General features: G+C 41.5%; 1 protein-coding gene and 1 long non-coding RNA gene across 2 annotated transcripts in view; one reads left to right on the top strand and one right to left on the bottom strand.

The window, feature by feature from the left end:
* Positions 1-17,116, top strand: part of LOC111966606 (uncharacterized) — a 34,746-nt gene that overhangs the window by 7,688 nt on the left and 9,942 nt on the right. The window lies entirely within an intron of this gene.
* The window catches only part of LOC111966605 (FERM domain-containing protein 4B-like), a 30,432-nt gene that overhangs the window by 11,564 nt on the left and 1,752 nt on the right, over positions 1-17,116 (bottom strand). The window contains exons 2-11 of the mRNA XM_023991403.2: positions 5,992-6,057; positions 5,750-5,844; positions 3,615-3,710; positions 3,315-3,399; positions 2,967-3,023; positions 2,851-2,873; positions 1,653-1,736; positions 1,387-1,452; positions 969-1,026; positions 671-757 (exon numbers count right to left, since the gene is read on the bottom strand). Of these exons, the coding sequence (XP_023847171.1) occupies positions 671-757; positions 969-1,026; positions 1,387-1,452; positions 1,653-1,736; positions 2,851-2,873; positions 2,967-3,023; positions 3,315-3,399; positions 3,615-3,710; positions 5,750-5,844; positions 5,992-6,057 (717 nt within the window). The remainder of the gene's footprint in view (positions 1-670; positions 758-968; positions 1,027-1,386; positions 1,453-1,652; positions 1,737-2,850; positions 2,874-2,966; positions 3,024-3,314; positions 3,400-3,614; positions 3,711-5,749; positions 5,845-5,991; positions 6,058-17,116) is intronic.

Raw genomic sequence — 17,116 nt, 5'->3', positions numbered from 1 at the left:
CCGTGTTCAAACTCATAGGCACATAGATCATTAACTTAACACCGTGATCATGTAGAGGCAGACCACAAAGCTTGGTGTTTGTCCAGGAGAACAGCAAGATATAAAACATCCACGGAACCAGAAGAGCGGGTTACACACTTGACACTTTATGTAGGACTCTCAGAATGATGAATAGATCTACATGTATTAACTGATCTGGTAAAAGTTGAGCAGGCATACCTCTGTTATAAGTGATAGACAGAAATATTATAAATACAGGCCTCCAAAGTAATGTTTACCAAAAGGGATTGATCACAGATTTGTTATCAATTATATATTCAAGTCTGGCCTTCTTCAGCTGTATTGAAGGCCTAACCCCGATCAGATGAATAGGTGACGAATGTGTGTGAGAGGTTAGTGAACCATGATAGTGCTACGTGCTGGAGGCATCTTTATCCCTGCCATTTTCATCTTTCCTCAAACAGCCTGCTGAAGCTCCTAGCGCTGTCAGGTATAATACTACAGTAGCAGGCAGACATCTGCAAAATGAATCTCCTATATGCCTGTAAAGGCTATACTGCAAAACAACCGCTGTACGCTGCCAATAAAATATCTAATGCAAAACTAATCCTGTACTCCTCCATACTGTAAGTAGAGAAGAACACAAATGGGAACAAACAAATAACTGTACCTTCCTTGGTTTCAATTTGTCCTGCAAATCATATTGGCCAATTCCTTTGTAGCTGATCCCAAGCCACCATGGGATACCTTGCTTGTCCTGTAAGGCAAAAGCATAGTTCCATGACTGAACTGCATACATCCATTCCCTTATAGAAATCTGATTTATAATTGTATTTATTAGGATGTATAAGTGCAGTACACAGCTGTTGTCCAATTTGTAAGTCGCTCTGGATAAGAGCGTCTGCTAAATGACTTAAATGTAAATGTAAATGTTGTTGTGTGCATAATGCAATATACTGTATTATTACCTTTACTTCATAATAATGAACACCATACGTGGGTAAGGATTCCACTAGAGTCAAATACCTGAAATAAAATAACTTTATGTTATAGTAACATCCCCGAATCACTCGTTAACTTCCAAAAGGTGGTTTGCCAGGGATATTATAGATGGTGCAGGACAATGAGAGCATGATATGTTAAAGGTGCCAGACAGTAACTGAACTGGGTTATTGCTGCGAGAAAAGGAGAGTGTGAGAGAGAGTAAGGGAGATAAGAAAAAAGAGAGACAAGAGAGTAACGAGTGAGTATTTGAGAGAGAAAACAGAGAGCGAGAAAGGGAGTAAGAGATAGAAAGAGAAAGGGCCTGATGTTTTCAATCTTATGACTTGTGGTAAACAGGAGTGTGTGAGGGGAATGAGGGATCATTGTTTTTCCAATACTCACTGCACTATGGCATGTCCGCGGGAGACTCCTTTCAGCTGTTTGTAGTGCTCTATCACTCGATCCTCACTATAATAAATGTTGTAAAAATGTATGATGATGACACCTTCAACTTCGAAGTTATGGGCTGCATCCCTCCTCCCTCAGGAATGCATCATACATCCTAAATCATTGTCTGCTATAACATTTCTTTTGCAACGATTTTTATTTAGCAGTTTTGTAAACTAAAAAGTTACTAAGGATGCACATCATATTCAAGGTTATTTTACCAGTATGTAAGTGATGGGTGCTCCTTTAGCACCTTGTTGGGAAGAGTTGGGAGCTTCTTCAGATCTATTCTGGTGGTTTCATCGCTGATGATAATGATAAAACAGAATGTGGATGGTGAAATACAATATACTGTAGGCCCAATGCAGACGTTTTTATCTCAATATCAAATAGTATCTGCGTAACAGTTAAGTACCTTACTGTGATTGTTTTCATAATTTTTTCTCTCCAGAAGAAACAAAAATAGCTTCTTAGCAAAGAGCATTTCTCAAGCAAGACTTTTACTAGGACTGTCTGGGAGTGGTCTGTGGGGAGGGGAACACTGAAAACTAGCTTTCTTGGCAGAAAGGTTTGGAACTCACTTTCTTATTGGTCTATTAACTAATGTATCACCTGGTAATTTCACCAGGCAGGCCAAAACTCTATCCCACCAAAACATCAGTGTGGAAATGTATATAAAACACAGGATAATCACGTTTTTGTCTGCACCAGGCATTTAACTAATATTCTGTACATAACAGTTAGCAAATTACCATACAGAAATTATGTGGAGAAACCAGTGCAATGAGGTCTTCTAAAGTACAAACAACTTGGATTGAGCTGCTAAAGGATATCACCCCTATTTAGTCAGACTGTCTGACCTGACCCACAGGTGCAGAAACCTCATTGGCAGACATGTTCCAGGTGCATGGCCACATGCAGAGGAAGGTTCTTCATAATGAACTAACTGAAGCTCCGTTCTCTGGCAATCTAACCCCTGTAATTTCTGTTAATTTGGAATGAGACAGGTGTAAATGCAGACAAAGATCCACAGTGTTCCATAATTCTCTGTCTACAGTATGGTTCCAACAGAATGCTCCCTGACAGTAAAGAGGGTGCTGCTCCTGCAATAGACGCTTTATTAAAGGTGGTAGAGCTTTGATGTTAGAATGCAGCCCTGCAGACTGTAGTAGCCTTGGCCGAGCTGTCAGTGGTATGATACTCATTCGAAGGCCTGTGTGAGGTTTCAACATACCGTGGCAGGCCTCACAATACACAACATCTCTGCCTTCCCTCTTATAACTGTCTTCGCTGTCATTGATTTTACTGTTTTGTCTGGAAAACCAGTTCCAATATTTAAAGTCTTTGCTAAATGTGTAATGTTGTCTTGTTGCTTAGGTAGCTGTTGTGTTCGATACTCATTAGAATGTATGTCCTTACCTTGAGTAATTCCCTTTTGCTTCCTGAATTGATATAAAAACAGCATGTCAGAAGATGTATGCTTTAGAGTGGCCAATTAATATACAGTACAAATCCCAAGCAAATAAGAAACTAACCTGCAAGGCGTTTGCTGCTAATTTGAATACATTCTCACTTTCCACCTCTATATCCCCCTGTAAGAAATAAAGCATCATCATAAATGTGTTAATGTACTTATGGGCTGCTGAGACACTTTGCAGATGTCTGTATCTGAGCTCGGTTCCTATGACTAACACATATTCAGCAAAATAGAATTATCTTGGACTAAACAGCAATCTACTCTTTCTGACTGTCTCATCTCATTCCAACAAAACAGTGTCTCACGGCCACAGTCAGACTGAGGTTTGGTGGTTTATAAAGAGGGACAATGAGATGGTGAATCACCATTTATCTCAACACACAGCAGAATAAGATAAGTAGCTTACATTGTAGACGGCAACTTTTGCATTTAGGAAGAATAATTCCACCGTTGCGTTGTCTTTCAGCAGTGTTATACTCTCGATGTAAAACCTGCAGGGATACGTACAAAGAAGTTTCAAAGACTATTTGTTGAATTGAATTCTAAAGTACATATTCCATGCATAATCAGTAAGACATCTCATCACCCACTACTAGATATTCCCTAATGTAACAAAACTACTGCCGTCATTATCATCTTAAATCAATAACAGGAGTGCCCTACTGGTAGATATGTGGTACAGATATGGACCTGGTGCAATAACTACCTGACCAGGAAGTTGAGGGCAATAGGCCCAGTAGCCCTCTTAGAAAAGTCATGTTCTAGAACTCTCCGGTCCAACTGCAAGTATTTACACTGGCCACTGCAAGAGACAATGAAGAAAAGTGTTAAGTAAACAAACAGCACTGGTAAGATGCATACATTTATCAGTGGAGGCTCCTCGGGGGAGGAAGGGGAGGACCATCCTACTCAGTGAATTTCACAAAAAAATGTAAATAGATAAAACATATACGTACTAAATATATTCTCGYCAATATATTAACGTGTGATTAAAACACACTGTTTTTCAATGAAGGTTACAGTAGCCTCAACAGCACTCTCTGGGGTAGCACCATGGTGTAGCCGGAGGACAGCTATTTTCTGTGTGCATTGACTTCAATACAAAACCTAGGAGGCTCATGGTTCTCACCCCCTTTCACAGACTTGCACAATAATTATGACGACTTCAGGAGGTAGTCCTCCAACCTGTCAGAGCTCTTGCAGCATGAACTGACATGTTTTCCACTCAATCAAAGATGCAGAGAATTAATCTAGTAATGAAAGCATAATCTACAGCTAGCTAGCACTGCAATGCTAAAATGTGGTGAGTAGTTGACTCAAAGAGAGAGAAATAATTTAGTTGAACAGTTTTTAACTAATTTATTTCTTTAAAAATTAAAGAGAAGCACCAGAGAGAGATTTCATTGTATTTAAAAAAAAATAACGTTTACTTTCACTTACTTAGCTAGCTAATGCAGCTAGCTAATTTAGCCTACTCAAACACCAGGCTCAAACAGAGAGGAATGCTATTTATTTTTGTTAGCTAGCTAAGGCTATCCAACAATAGAACTCAAGGTCAAGGTAAGCTTTCGGTTTTATTAATTTATTGCCACCGCGGCCCGCCGGTGTAACTGCTAAACTGCTTGCTGTACACAGTACTGTGTGATTGTAATTGGTTTACTAATGCGTTAGCTCTAGTAGCTATGTTGACTATGGCGTTAGCTAATATGGTGACAACGATGTAGGCTGTGTGTAGCGGTTAACGGTTATGATATAAAGGTTTGGCTTGGAAAGGCTTTTTCGCCTGGTCACAGACAGCTGTTGTGTTATGCACTGAAGTCCACAAGCGAAGGGAAAATGTGAGAGGAGGACAGCGCTTAGATGCGAGAAGGAATTATACAGCGAGCAAAGTTATGATGCTGTTTGTATGTGGCTCCTATGAAATTGAACTGTGTGTGCGGGTGATCAGGGGTGTATTCATTCCACRGATTCTGTTGAAAAACTTTTCTTAAAAGGAAGCACACAGAACGAAACGGGGATAAACCTACCTGAAACTCTCGTTTGSAACTGTTGGTGTCACACCCTGATCGGTTTCAGCTGTCTTTGTGCTTGTCTCCACCCCCCTCCAGGTGACGCCCATCTTCCCCATTATCCCCTGTGCATTTATACCTGTGTTCTCTGTTTGTCTGTTGCCAGTTTGTCTTGTCAAGCCTACCAGCGTGTTTTTCTTACTCCTGTTTCCTTGAGCCCGTTTTCTAGTTTTCCAGTTTTTTTATCATTCTGCCTGTCCTTACCCTGAGTCTGCCTGCCGCTCTGTACCTTTCGGACTCTGCCCTGGACTACCAACCCCTGCCTGCCCCCTGTTTAAATAATAAACGTCCGTTATTCGAACTGTCTGCATCTGGGTCTTTTCCTGAGCCGTGATAGTTGGACTAATGATTACACTCTAGATCAGCTAGATGACTGTATTTGATGTGTCCCTGTCTGTCACCTTGATTACTCAAATTTGTCTCTCGACATGTGCACCTACGTTATAAACTTTCATTCATAGGCTAGTTTGTAGCAACCTCATGATGGGTATAGGGAAAAATGTGGTATCATGTAGTAGCCTAAACCTATCAATGTTACATTGTGAATGGAATATGAATGACAGTCATCCAATATGCTGTAATAGAAATAAGACCATGCTCAATAAATGTGTCATTGTCCTCCCTAATCTTAAACAGCCACGACCACCACTGAGCGCACGCAAGCACTTACACACACACGCATGCGCACACACATGCGCACACCCACACGCACGCGCACACACACACAGTATGCTCTAACACCCATATACTTACAAAATAAGCAGTGTCTTACCTGTCATCAACAAATGTTAGGCCGAAGTATTCCTTCTCTTTGAGGTTAAAATGGGAGGACACCAGATCTAGCAGTTCACGGGACAACAGCTTGGGCTGTGGAATAGGAAATTGTTTGAAGAGGGCATTAGGCCTATCTATTTGAGGGCATTATCATTTTTGGTCCAAATTATTTGAAATTCATAGGAAACTAAAGTACTGTTACAATAATCTCATAAAATTATTTAAGATATTGTACTGTACCTGAACCAGCAGCTCAAGTTTCCTGTCTTCAAGGAGATGGACCTGGCAGAGTCTCCCCTCCGTCATCTACAATGGAGTACAGGAAGTAAATGCTGAGTATTGGATTTGTTCATACTGTCAATCAACACCAACCCTGCTTAGATAATGCAATTAATGACAATTGTAGGATATTTAAGTTGTGTAGAAATCTTGTCTCTGTCAATACAAATTGACAGAGACAGGCGTTTGACAGATCCATGGCTTTCTTTATTTTTGTAAAACCTTATTTACCCATTTTCTCCCCAATTTCATGATATCCAATTGGTAGTTACAGTCTTGTCCCATCGCTGCAACTCCCGTACGGACTCGAAGGTTGAGAGCCATGCATCCTCCGAAACATGACCCTGCCTAGCTGCACTGTTTCTTGACACACTGCTCACTTAACCCAGAAGCCAGCCGCACCAATGTGCGAAGGAATTGGCCACAGTGCAGCTACAAAGGAATTGGCCACAGTGCAGCTACAAAGGAATTGGCCACAGTGCAGCTACAAAGGAATTGGCCACAGCTGGCAACTGAAGTCAGCGTGCGTGCACCCGGCCCGCCACAAGGAGTCTCTAGAGTGCGATGGGACAAGGACATCCCAGCCAGCCAAACCCTCCCCTAACCCGAACAGCGCTGGGCCAATTGTACGCCCCGCTTCATGGGTCTCCCAGTCGCGGCCAGCTGCGACACTGCCAGGGATCGAACACGGGTCTGTAGGTGACGCCTCACGCACTGCGGTGCAGTGCCTTAGACCGCTGCGCCACTCAGGAGGCCCAGGGCTTTCTTTTTAACAAAGTCAATGCACAGGATAGAGAGCTTAATCCTGTTAAGGAAATAATAACTAATGTGGTTTATAATTACAAGGACTCCATTGTCTCATGGATTTAGCACTAAGGTAACCCAAAGAGGATTTGTTGTTCTGAAGGTTTTGAAGTAATTCTGTAGGGGAGAGTGGGATAAGTTGAGACATTTTTTTACATTCAGCATCACTCTGTCAAGGGAAACATAGTATTCCTTCTAACAAAGATATGTACATATATTTCAGTATGTTGTGTATCTCTGAAACTAATCAGAATTCATGTACATTTCAGTTTTGAAAATATAGCTTATCTAAAAAAAAAYGTGGTCTCTTGGCACAAATTATACCGGGTATTGGGTAAGTTGAGCCGCTGATCAGGGTAAGTTAAAACCTCTACAGGATTGGTGGGTCCCCTGCGGAACGGTTGAGCTAACCTAMGCTAATGTGATTAGCATGAGGTTGAAAATAACAAGAACATTTCCAAGGACATAGACATATTTGATGTTGGCAGAAAGCTTAAATTCCTGTTAATCTAACTGCACTATCCAATTTACAGTAGCTATTACAGTGAAATAATACCATGCTATTGTTTGAGGAGAGTGCACAGTTATGAACTTGAAAATGTATTAATAAACCAATTAGGCACATTTGGGCAGTCTTGATATAAAATGTTGAACAGAAATGCAATGGTTCATTGGATCAGTCTAAAACGTTGCACATACACTGCTGCTATCGATCACACCACGATCACACCACGTCTCGTTAATCATAAGGCATACCCCCCCGCGCAGCAGCGCCTCTTCAACCTCAGGAGGCTGAAGAAATTCGGCTTGTCACCAAAAGCACTCACAAACTTCTACAGATGCACAATCGAGAGCATCCTGTCGGGCTGTATCACCGCCTGGTACGGCAACTGCTCCGCCCACAACCGTAAGGCTCTCCAGAGGGTAGTGAGGTCTGCAGAACGCATCACCGGGGGCAAACTACCTGCCCTCCAGGACACCTACACCACCCGATGTCACAGGAAGGCCATAAAGATCATCAAGGACAACAACCACCCAAGCCACTGCCTGTTCACCCCGCTATCATCCAGAAGGCGAGGTCAGTACAGGTGCATCAAAGCAGGGACCGAGAGACTGAAAAACAGCTTCTATCTCAAGGCCATCAGACTGTTAAACAGCCACCACTAACATTTAGCGGCCGCTGCCAACATACTGACTCAACTCCAGCCACTTTAAAAATGGGAATTGATGGAAATTATGTAAAAATGTACCACTAGCCACTTTAAACAATGCCACTTAATATGTTTACATACCCTACATTACCCATCTCATATGTATATACTGTACTCTATACCATCTACTGCATCTTGCCATGCCGTTCTGTACCACCACTCATTCATATATCTTTATGTACATATTCTTTATCCCTTTACACTTGTGTGTGTGTATAAGGTAGTAGTTGTGGAATTGTTAGGTTAGATTACTTGTTGGTTATTACTGCATTGTCGGAACTAGAAGCACAAGCATTTCGCTACACTCGCATTAACATCTGCTAACCATGTGTATGTGACTAATACAATTTGATTTGATTTGATTTGATATCTAGTGGCCAAAATCTAAATTTCACCTGGGCTGAAATAATACATTATGGCCTTTCTGTTGCATTTCAAAGATGGTGGTACAAAAAAAACATTTGTATTATCTTTTACTAGATCTAATGTGTTATATTCTCCCACATTAATTTTACATTTCCACAAACGTCAAAGTGTTTCCTTTCAAATGATATCAAGAATATCATATCCTTGCTTCGGGTCCTGAGCTACAGGCAGTTAGATTTGGGTATGTCATTTTAGGTGAAAATTTAAAAAAAGGGGCGGATCCTTAAGCAGATTTCAGTACTGAATGAAATATTAGCACTACCTTTAAAAAACATGTCTATCTTTATTTCCAAAACACAATTAAACTAAATCACTAAATCATCGCTTTTTTTGTCTTTTAATCATTTGAAGCATCTTTTAACACAGGCTTAACAACTATCAAACACTGTACTTTTATTTTTACATAGGCCAGGCCCTGTTGTTGCCTCATATCCAATCGATAATGCCTTGCATTACGCCTGTGAAGAAAACACTTCAATTTGCTCAACTTGCCATGGGCTCAACCATTGGCTTAACTTGCCCCATGGCTATTGGCCCAATTTATCCCAAAGCAAACGTTTTGACTATATTAGCCCACACAGCTACAAGGATGCACTTTCATGCTAGGTTTAGAACTTCATACTGAATCTTATAGAAACCCCAACTGAGGTTTACAGCAATTTTAAAATGATCTACTTTGGTTTAGATACAAGCATCATGAACCCTCTAACACAATAAATTCATTTTATTTGTCGAAAATCTATTTTTTGGACCCAACTTTCTTACCACTTTTTTCATGTGATTTCTTCCTTCACAGACTCCATGAAATGATGACATCTTCCTAAATTTTTGGTCAAATTATACCATTTTTGTATGGTTTCTTAGAAATAAGGGTGGCTCAACTTACCCCTTTGGCTCACCTTACCCCACTCTTTCCCCAACAGCCTTTTGTAGCATTTAAAAACGTAAAATACATACACATACTTCCAAAACAATCAACACCACACCTGACTCTAATCTGTCACCTACCAAATTATGGCATGAAGTGCTAAAATATAGAATATACAACCTGCAATGGCTCACAAAACATTCTCAATATCACATATAGTAGTTACAGGTAACACTAAAGCAGGCAAAGACACACACCTCCACCAGCCCTGTCCTCAAACAGCCCTATATTGTAAATGACAGAAAGGGGTTGACCAGATGAAGTCCTACTGATCTATAGAGTGCTGCTGTACCTGGTAGAGCTCCCCTGGGAGGACACACGTCTGGACACATCCCTGTCCAGAGCTCATCATCCCTAGCATGTAGTCCTTCTTCCTCAAGATCCACACACTGACATCCAGCACAAAGCGAGCACCTCTGACCAACAGTTTGTCCATACTGCACGCTAGCTAACACCCACCCGGGCTTTGGCTTGGCTGTCCCTGCCCTGCAACGCCTGATACCAAACCCAAGTCTGGCTGGGTTGGTTTGCGTAACAACATCATTGATATGTGCTGCTAACCCATTGAGCTAAGGCACGTCTGGGTCAGATGCTAGACTACAGACTTTTCTTTCAGAGCACTGCTTCTGCTAAGCCTGAGGGAACATGGGTCAGCCAGGAGACGTGGTGCAGGTGACTCCTATTGTAGCCAAATCATTTATGCTCTAGGAAACATAGGGCATGAGGAAACCAAGGTGTTGGATACCAGACAGTAATACCGCGTCTGTCTCAGACAAGTCTAATAATACATTTTGTATAGCGCTTTTCATTACATAAAATAATCTCAAATAGCCTAAAAAGCTAAACCAACAACCAAAAAATTTAAATTGAGATGGTAGAGATGGAGATTGAATGTCTCTATTTGGCTTTGGATGAAAGGCTGGGAGTTGAAGCAGTTCGGATAGGAAAGTCATAATTAACCCTCTGTTAATTATGTTAATTAACAATCATTCAATTAAGGGGTCTGATTTAAAGGCCCTGTAACACTGACAATGTGATCAATTAAAAAAATATATGATCTAATGTTAAATATGCACATTCAATGGATCCAATTAATTTTGCATGACTGCATGTCACTCACAGTGAACAGAGACCTACAGTATTTGGCACAGTGCACTGACATTGTTATGCCAGTATTATAGCAGCAGGATGTCTAGTGTATTTGTGATGACAATGTGTGCAGATTGCAGAACCAGCTGCCAGGAGCAGGACAGTTGTAGCTATTACATTTTCAGCATTAGATGGGTCATGGTGATTTGTCACTACAGTGAGTATTCTATGTGGGGCAGAAAATGTCAAGAACATTTTTCTTACTTAATGCCCTCATGTGCATGAATATGTGAGGATTAATTTCCAATGTGTACTTAGAGTATCAGCCAATTTAATTGAATGAGCGTTTTGTGATTGTTTTGCCCACATTTAACGTTTGGACAGTGGGAAATGTCAAATCCTCTCAACATGATCCATTTTTATCACTCTGGACAGAGCTCTCCACAAGCTTTTCCAGATGCACAGATCTAGGAGCTAAACGCTAACTTCTATGTCACTTCTAAATTCTATTTCACTTTTTGAAGGATGTTTATAGCCAACCCATCCTCATATCAAGTCCCATTGAGATCCAGCCTGTACATACTGTAGCAATAATATTTGCACGTATAACTATATAAAGTCCATGTATACTAATGCATGAGATGATAATGATATTGATTGATTGACTGGAATACTGATTCCAGTTTTCCAGTGTTGTGTTTATCCAAGACCACTGACACTGCTTAGTCAACCAAACACATTCCATTCAACAGCTTTCAATAAAACACCACTTGCCTTCAGGGCCGAGACATGCAATTAATCCCACATGGCAGAAATGTAGCGGGACATGATGAAAGAAATGTAAAGGCTTTCTGTGTGTCTCTGGAGCCTGACTACTGTCTGAGAAGTGGGCCACAGGCAATGGGCATGGGACTTAAGGAATAGGGTCTAGGGGCCTGGGTGATATGGAGAGCTTGTCATGGATGGCCTGTTACGGATTGGTGCTGGCCCTCTGCACTAATACCAACTGTGTTAAGTGGATCTAAACATTACCCTCTTATAATGCTTGACTTGCATATATGTCATCATAAATGTCTTGCTTCACATAACGTTATCAACAATGGCACTTTCACATGGAAGTTTGTAATGATTATAGACTACGTGACAATGATGATGAGGTTTAATGACAGGCTAAGTATTCAGGCATATTGTTGCATGAACCAGTATCTGGGCAAAAGTGACGATGAATACGACGAGATCTCCTCTCTGCCCAGAAAGCTTCTATTCATCTTCCCATTAGACAGCTCTGCAAGCGTTATAATGTTAAAATACGTTTTTTACACACCAAATATGCCTGCCCTGCCTGCAACTATCATCATTTACTGCCGTCACGCCCGGCATGTACTTCCAAGAAAGGTCTAAATAAAAATGGTCAAGCAACCCCCACAAAAAGGTATGGATTGTTTTTGACCGGAAGAGGTGCATCTTCCGGTCAAAAACAATACATTCATGTTTATCCGGTTGCTTGTACATTTTTATTTAGACCTGTTTTAGAAGTACATGCCAGGTGTGACGGCAGTAAATCACATGAAACGGCTGGTTTTGTCATCATGGCCTGGCTGCACCCCATCTTATCTCGGTTTCCTGGCTTCATGCATTATTGATGAAACCTGGTCTCGCACGCCAGCCCATGTCTGCTCTTTAGACTTATATACATGTCCTCTGCACATGGTTTAGACATGTACTGTGACACAGGGCTAAATGATCTCTTGATTCCTTTATACACATTTCTATGATCAGGATGACATTTCCTGGAGTCATACTGCAAAGCAATGTATAAGACTTAGTCTATGTTTTTGTGGTGATTAGCCTTGATGTGTCAAGGGTGGATTTGACAACTTTAGTTCAGCAAAAACTCATTAGAAACTGAACTAGTTTAACATCAGGGTTCCCACTCCAAAAGAAAACCAAACACTCTTAAGCAGCCAAAATAATGTCTTCCTGTGATTTCAGGTGTCTGTAAACAGCCTACTAAACAGGATACCCAGCTCCAATTCAATCAAGCCAGGGTGACCTCAATGTAATCAAGTAGTTTTCCATTCAGTCACAACACTCTTTTCAGCTAGGGCACAACAAAACCTCTCCGGTGTGGTGACACGAGACCACTTGTTGGTTGCTTGGGAGGGAATTACCCTAAGCAACTTGTAACTTGCATCTTTGACTTCTGCTGATGACTGGTCATGACCTCCAGCACCATAGCTAACCTCTAGGCAAGGCTACACAGAGCAGCAGTATTTGAGGGGAGGCTGGGACACCTGTTCCCCCAGGCTTAGCACCTTCTGGGATCCTGAGGCAGTGAACTGATAGGAGTGGTGTTTGGAATTCTACCATATCTGATTTCTCCTTTGGCCAAATTTTGTCATTGGTAAAATACAATGACCATGGCCTTCATCTAGCTGGAAACTGATTTTTTAAAAATGGAATATCTACATAGTCGTTCAGAGGCTCATTATCAGCAGCCATCACTCCTGTCTTCCAATGGCACATTGTGTTAGCTAATCCAAGTTAATCATTTTAAAAGCCTAATTGATCATTAGAAAACCCTTTTGCAATTATCTTAGCACAGCTGAAAATGTTGTGCTGATTAAAGAAGCAATAAAACTGGCCTTCTTTAGTCTAGTTGAGTATCTGGAGCATCAGCATTTGTGGGTTCGATTACAGGCTCAAAATGGCTAGAAACATAGCACTTTCTTCTGAAACTCGTCAGTCTATTCTTGTTCTGTGAAATGAAGGCTATTCCATGCGAGAAATTGCCAAGAAACTGAAGATCTCATAAAACGCTGTGTACTACTCCTTTAAAAAAAAAATATTTCACCTTTATTTAACCAGGTAGGCCAGTTGAGAACAAGTTCTCATTTACAACTTCAACCTGGCCAAGATAAAGCAAAGCAGTGTGACACAAACAACAACACAGAGTTACACATGGAATAAACAAACGTACAGTCAATAACACAATAGGGAAAAAAATCTATATACAGTGTGTGCAAATGAGGTAAGATAAGGGAGGTAAGGCAATAAATAGGCCGTAGTGGCGAAGTAATTACAATTTAGCAATTAAACACTGGAGTGATAGATGTGCAGAAGACGAATGTGCAAGTAGAGATACTGGGGTGCAAAGGAGCAAAAAATAAATAACAATATGGGGATGAGGTAGTTGGATGGGCTATTTACAGATGGGCTATGTACAGATGCAATGGTCTGTGAGCTGCTCTGACAGCTGATAAAGTTAGTGCGGGAGATATGAGTCTCCAGCTTCAGAGATTTTTGCAGTTCGTTCCAGTCATTGGCAGCAGAGAACTGGAAGGAAAGGCAGCCAAAGGAGGAACTATGGTGACCAGTGAGCTGAGATAAGGCGGCACTTTACTTAGCAAAGACTTATAGATGACCTGGAGCCAGTGGGTTTGGCGACGAATATGAAGCGAGGGCCAGCCAACGAGAGCATACAGGTCGCAGTGGTGGGTAGTATATGGGGCTTTGGTGACAAAACGGATGGCACTGTGATAGCAAATTGGATGCAGTCTGAGTAGAGTGTTGGAGACTATTTTATAAATGACATCGCAGATGTCAAAGATCGGTAGGATAGTCCGTTTTACGAGGGTATGTTTGGCAGCATGAGTGAAGGATGCTTTGTTGCGAAATAGGAAGCCGATTCTAGATTTTATTTTGGTTTGGAGATTCTTAATGTGAGTCTGGAAGGAGAGTTTACAGTCTAACCAGATACCTAGGCATTTGTAATTGTCCACAAATTCTAAGTCAGAACCGTCCAGAGTAGTAATGCTGGACGGGCGGGCAGGTGCAGGCAGCGATCGGTTGAAGACCATGCATTTAGCTTTACTTGCATTTAAGAGCAGTTGGAGGCCACGGAAGGAGAGTTGTATGGCATTGAAGCTCATCTGGAGGTTAGTTAACACAGTGTCCAAAGAAGGGCCATAAGTATACAGAATGGTGTCGTCTGCGTAGAGGTGGATCAGAGAATCACCAGCAGCAAGCGCGACATCATTGATGTATACAGAGAAAAGAGTCGGCCCGAGAATTGAACCCTGTGGTACCACCATAGAGACTGCCAGAGGTGCGGACAACAGGCCCTCCGATTTGACATACTGAACTCTGTCTGAGAAGTAGTTGGTGAACCAAGCGAGGCAGTCATTTGAGAAACCAAGGCTGTCGAGTCTGCCAATAAGAATGTGGTGATTGACAGGTCGAAAGCCTTGGCCAGGTCGATGAATACGGCTGCACAGATTTGTCTTTTATCGATGGCAGTTATGATATCGTTTAGGACCTTGAGCGTGGCTGAGGTGCACCCATGACCATCTCGGAAACTAGATTGCATAGCGGAGAAGGTACAGTGGGATTCGAAATGGTCGGTGATCTGTTTGTTAACTTGGCTTTCGAAGACCTTAGAAAGGCAGGGTAGAAAAGATATAGGTCTGTAACAGTTTGGGTCTAGAGTGTCTCCCCCTTTGAAGAGGGGGATGACCACGGCAGCTTTCCAATCTTTGGGGATCTCAGACGATACGAAAGAGAGGTTGAACAGGCTAGTAATAGGGGTTGCAACAATTTCGGCGGATCATTTTAGAAAGAGAGGGTCCAGGTTGTCTAGCCCAGCCCAACATTAGAGTGTCTAGTTTGAGAAACAGACGCCTCACAAGTCCTCAACTGGCAGCTTCATTAAATACTACCCGCAAAACACCAGTCTTAATGTCAACAGTGAAGAAGAGGCGACTCCGGGATGCTGGCCTTCCAGGCAGTGGTTCTCTGTCTAGGGTCTGTGTTCTTTTGCACATCTTAATATTTTATTTTTATTGGCCAGTCTGAGATATGGCTTTTTCTTTGCAACTCTGCCTAGAATGCCAGCATCCCGGAGTCGCCTCTTCACTGTTGACGTTGAGACTGGTGTTTTGCAACTACAGCAATCATAGAGCACTCAGCACTGCACACTAACCATGCTGTCTACGCTGTCTAATCATGACAGCTGTAGTAGCAGTATTTTCAGAAGAAGTGGAAGTATTAGCAGTAAGTAGTGGTTAAGGTAGCAGTAGAGGTAGTAGGCTAGTAGGAGTAGAAGTAAAGTAGTAGTAGCAGTAGTAGTAGTAGTAGTAGTAGTAGTGGTAGTAGCAGTAGTAGCAGTAGTAGCAGCAGCAGTAGTAGCAGTAGTAGTAGCAGTAGTAGTAGCAGTAGCAGTAGTAGTAGTAGTAGTAGGAGTGGTAGTAGGAGTAGAAGTAATAGTATTGGTATTAGTAGTGGTAGTGGTGGTGGTAGTAGTAGTAGCAGCAGTAGTAGTAGTAGTAGGAGTAGTAGTGGTAGGAGTAGTTGTAGTAGTAGTAGTATCAGTAGTAGTAGAGGTAGTGGTAGTAGTTGTATAAGTAGTAGTAATAGTAGTAGCAGTAGTAATTGTAGTACTAGTTGGAATTGTTGGAGTAATAGTAGTAGTGTAGTATTAGTAGTAGTAGTAGTGGTAGTAGCAGTAGTAGCAGCAGTAGTAGTGGTAGTAGTAGTAGTAGTAGTAGTGGTATTAGTAGTAGTAGTGGTGGTGGTAGTGGTAGTTGTAGTATATGTAGTATTAGTACTAGTTGGAGTTGTTGGAGTAATAGTAGTAGTGTAGTATTAGTAGTAGAGTATTAGTAGTACCCGTAACTGTTGCTATCCCTTCACTACAGCTGCTATGCGACTAGAATGAAAAGCTGTTTCTCTATACGGTGTCAGAAGCAAGTGCTGTAGTGAGGGGTTTGCATGCCTACTGAAAGGGACTGCAACGTTGTATTATCTGGAGCTGCAGTGACTTTCTGCAGAGCCCTGGGGAAGGAGCGAGGCACTCAGTCACTGAGGTGCAGAGTAGAGATTGGGATATTAATGATGTTGAAAACACTTGATGTGGGTAACAGAACTACGAATCACAAAGCTTTTATAGATGCTATCGTCAAAAGATAACATTGGCTGTCAAAACAATATTATCGTGACATGTAGCACTATTAATTGTATTGAAAATGAGCATTTACTATCATCAGTTATTATAGGTACTAGCAAGAGCCGATAATCTGGAGTATGTAGAGTTATGGAGTTGAACAGGTGTGTGATTACCAATGAATGCTTGAGGATGAAGACTGACATAACACTTATGCAGTTTCATAGAATGTGTATACTTCCCTACCTATGGACTTGTAACAGTATTTATGTAACGTAACGTAACAATATTTAACTCTTCCAGGATATGAATAAATGCAGGATAACCAGCCTTTCCAAAAATAATCCTATCTTTAGACAGTGTGTTTCATGTAAATCCTCAGGAGACGTCAAGGTTCCTGAAAGGAAAACTGCCAACTGAATGTTGTGGTGTGTTGCTCATCACCAGCACCAAACAGCCTCACAAACCATCTCTCATGTACTGAGGTACACTCACAACAGGAAAAGATGTAGAGGCAGTAAACTAGCTGAAGTATATGCCTACATGGTGTATGTTTATTGTTAAAGGTACAATGTATTATTTCAGTTTACTGTATATTTAGTTACCCACTTAAACAACACTGGTTTGTTATGACCCCTGTTGCTTGTTTCAAGGGGTCAGTCATTGCTTTATGTCGTGGGTTTTAAA

Source organism: Salvelinus sp. IW2-2015, linkage group LG7 (genome assembly GCF_002910315.2).
Source record: "Salvelinus sp. IW2-2015 linkage group LG7, ASM291031v2, whole genome shotgun sequence".
Taxonomy (NCBI): domain Eukaryota; kingdom Metazoa; phylum Chordata; class Actinopteri; order Salmoniformes; family Salmonidae; genus Salvelinus; species Salvelinus sp. IW2-2015.
Note: the sequence above shows the minus strand (reverse complement) of the source record. Positions and strands in the feature narration are given on the sequence as shown.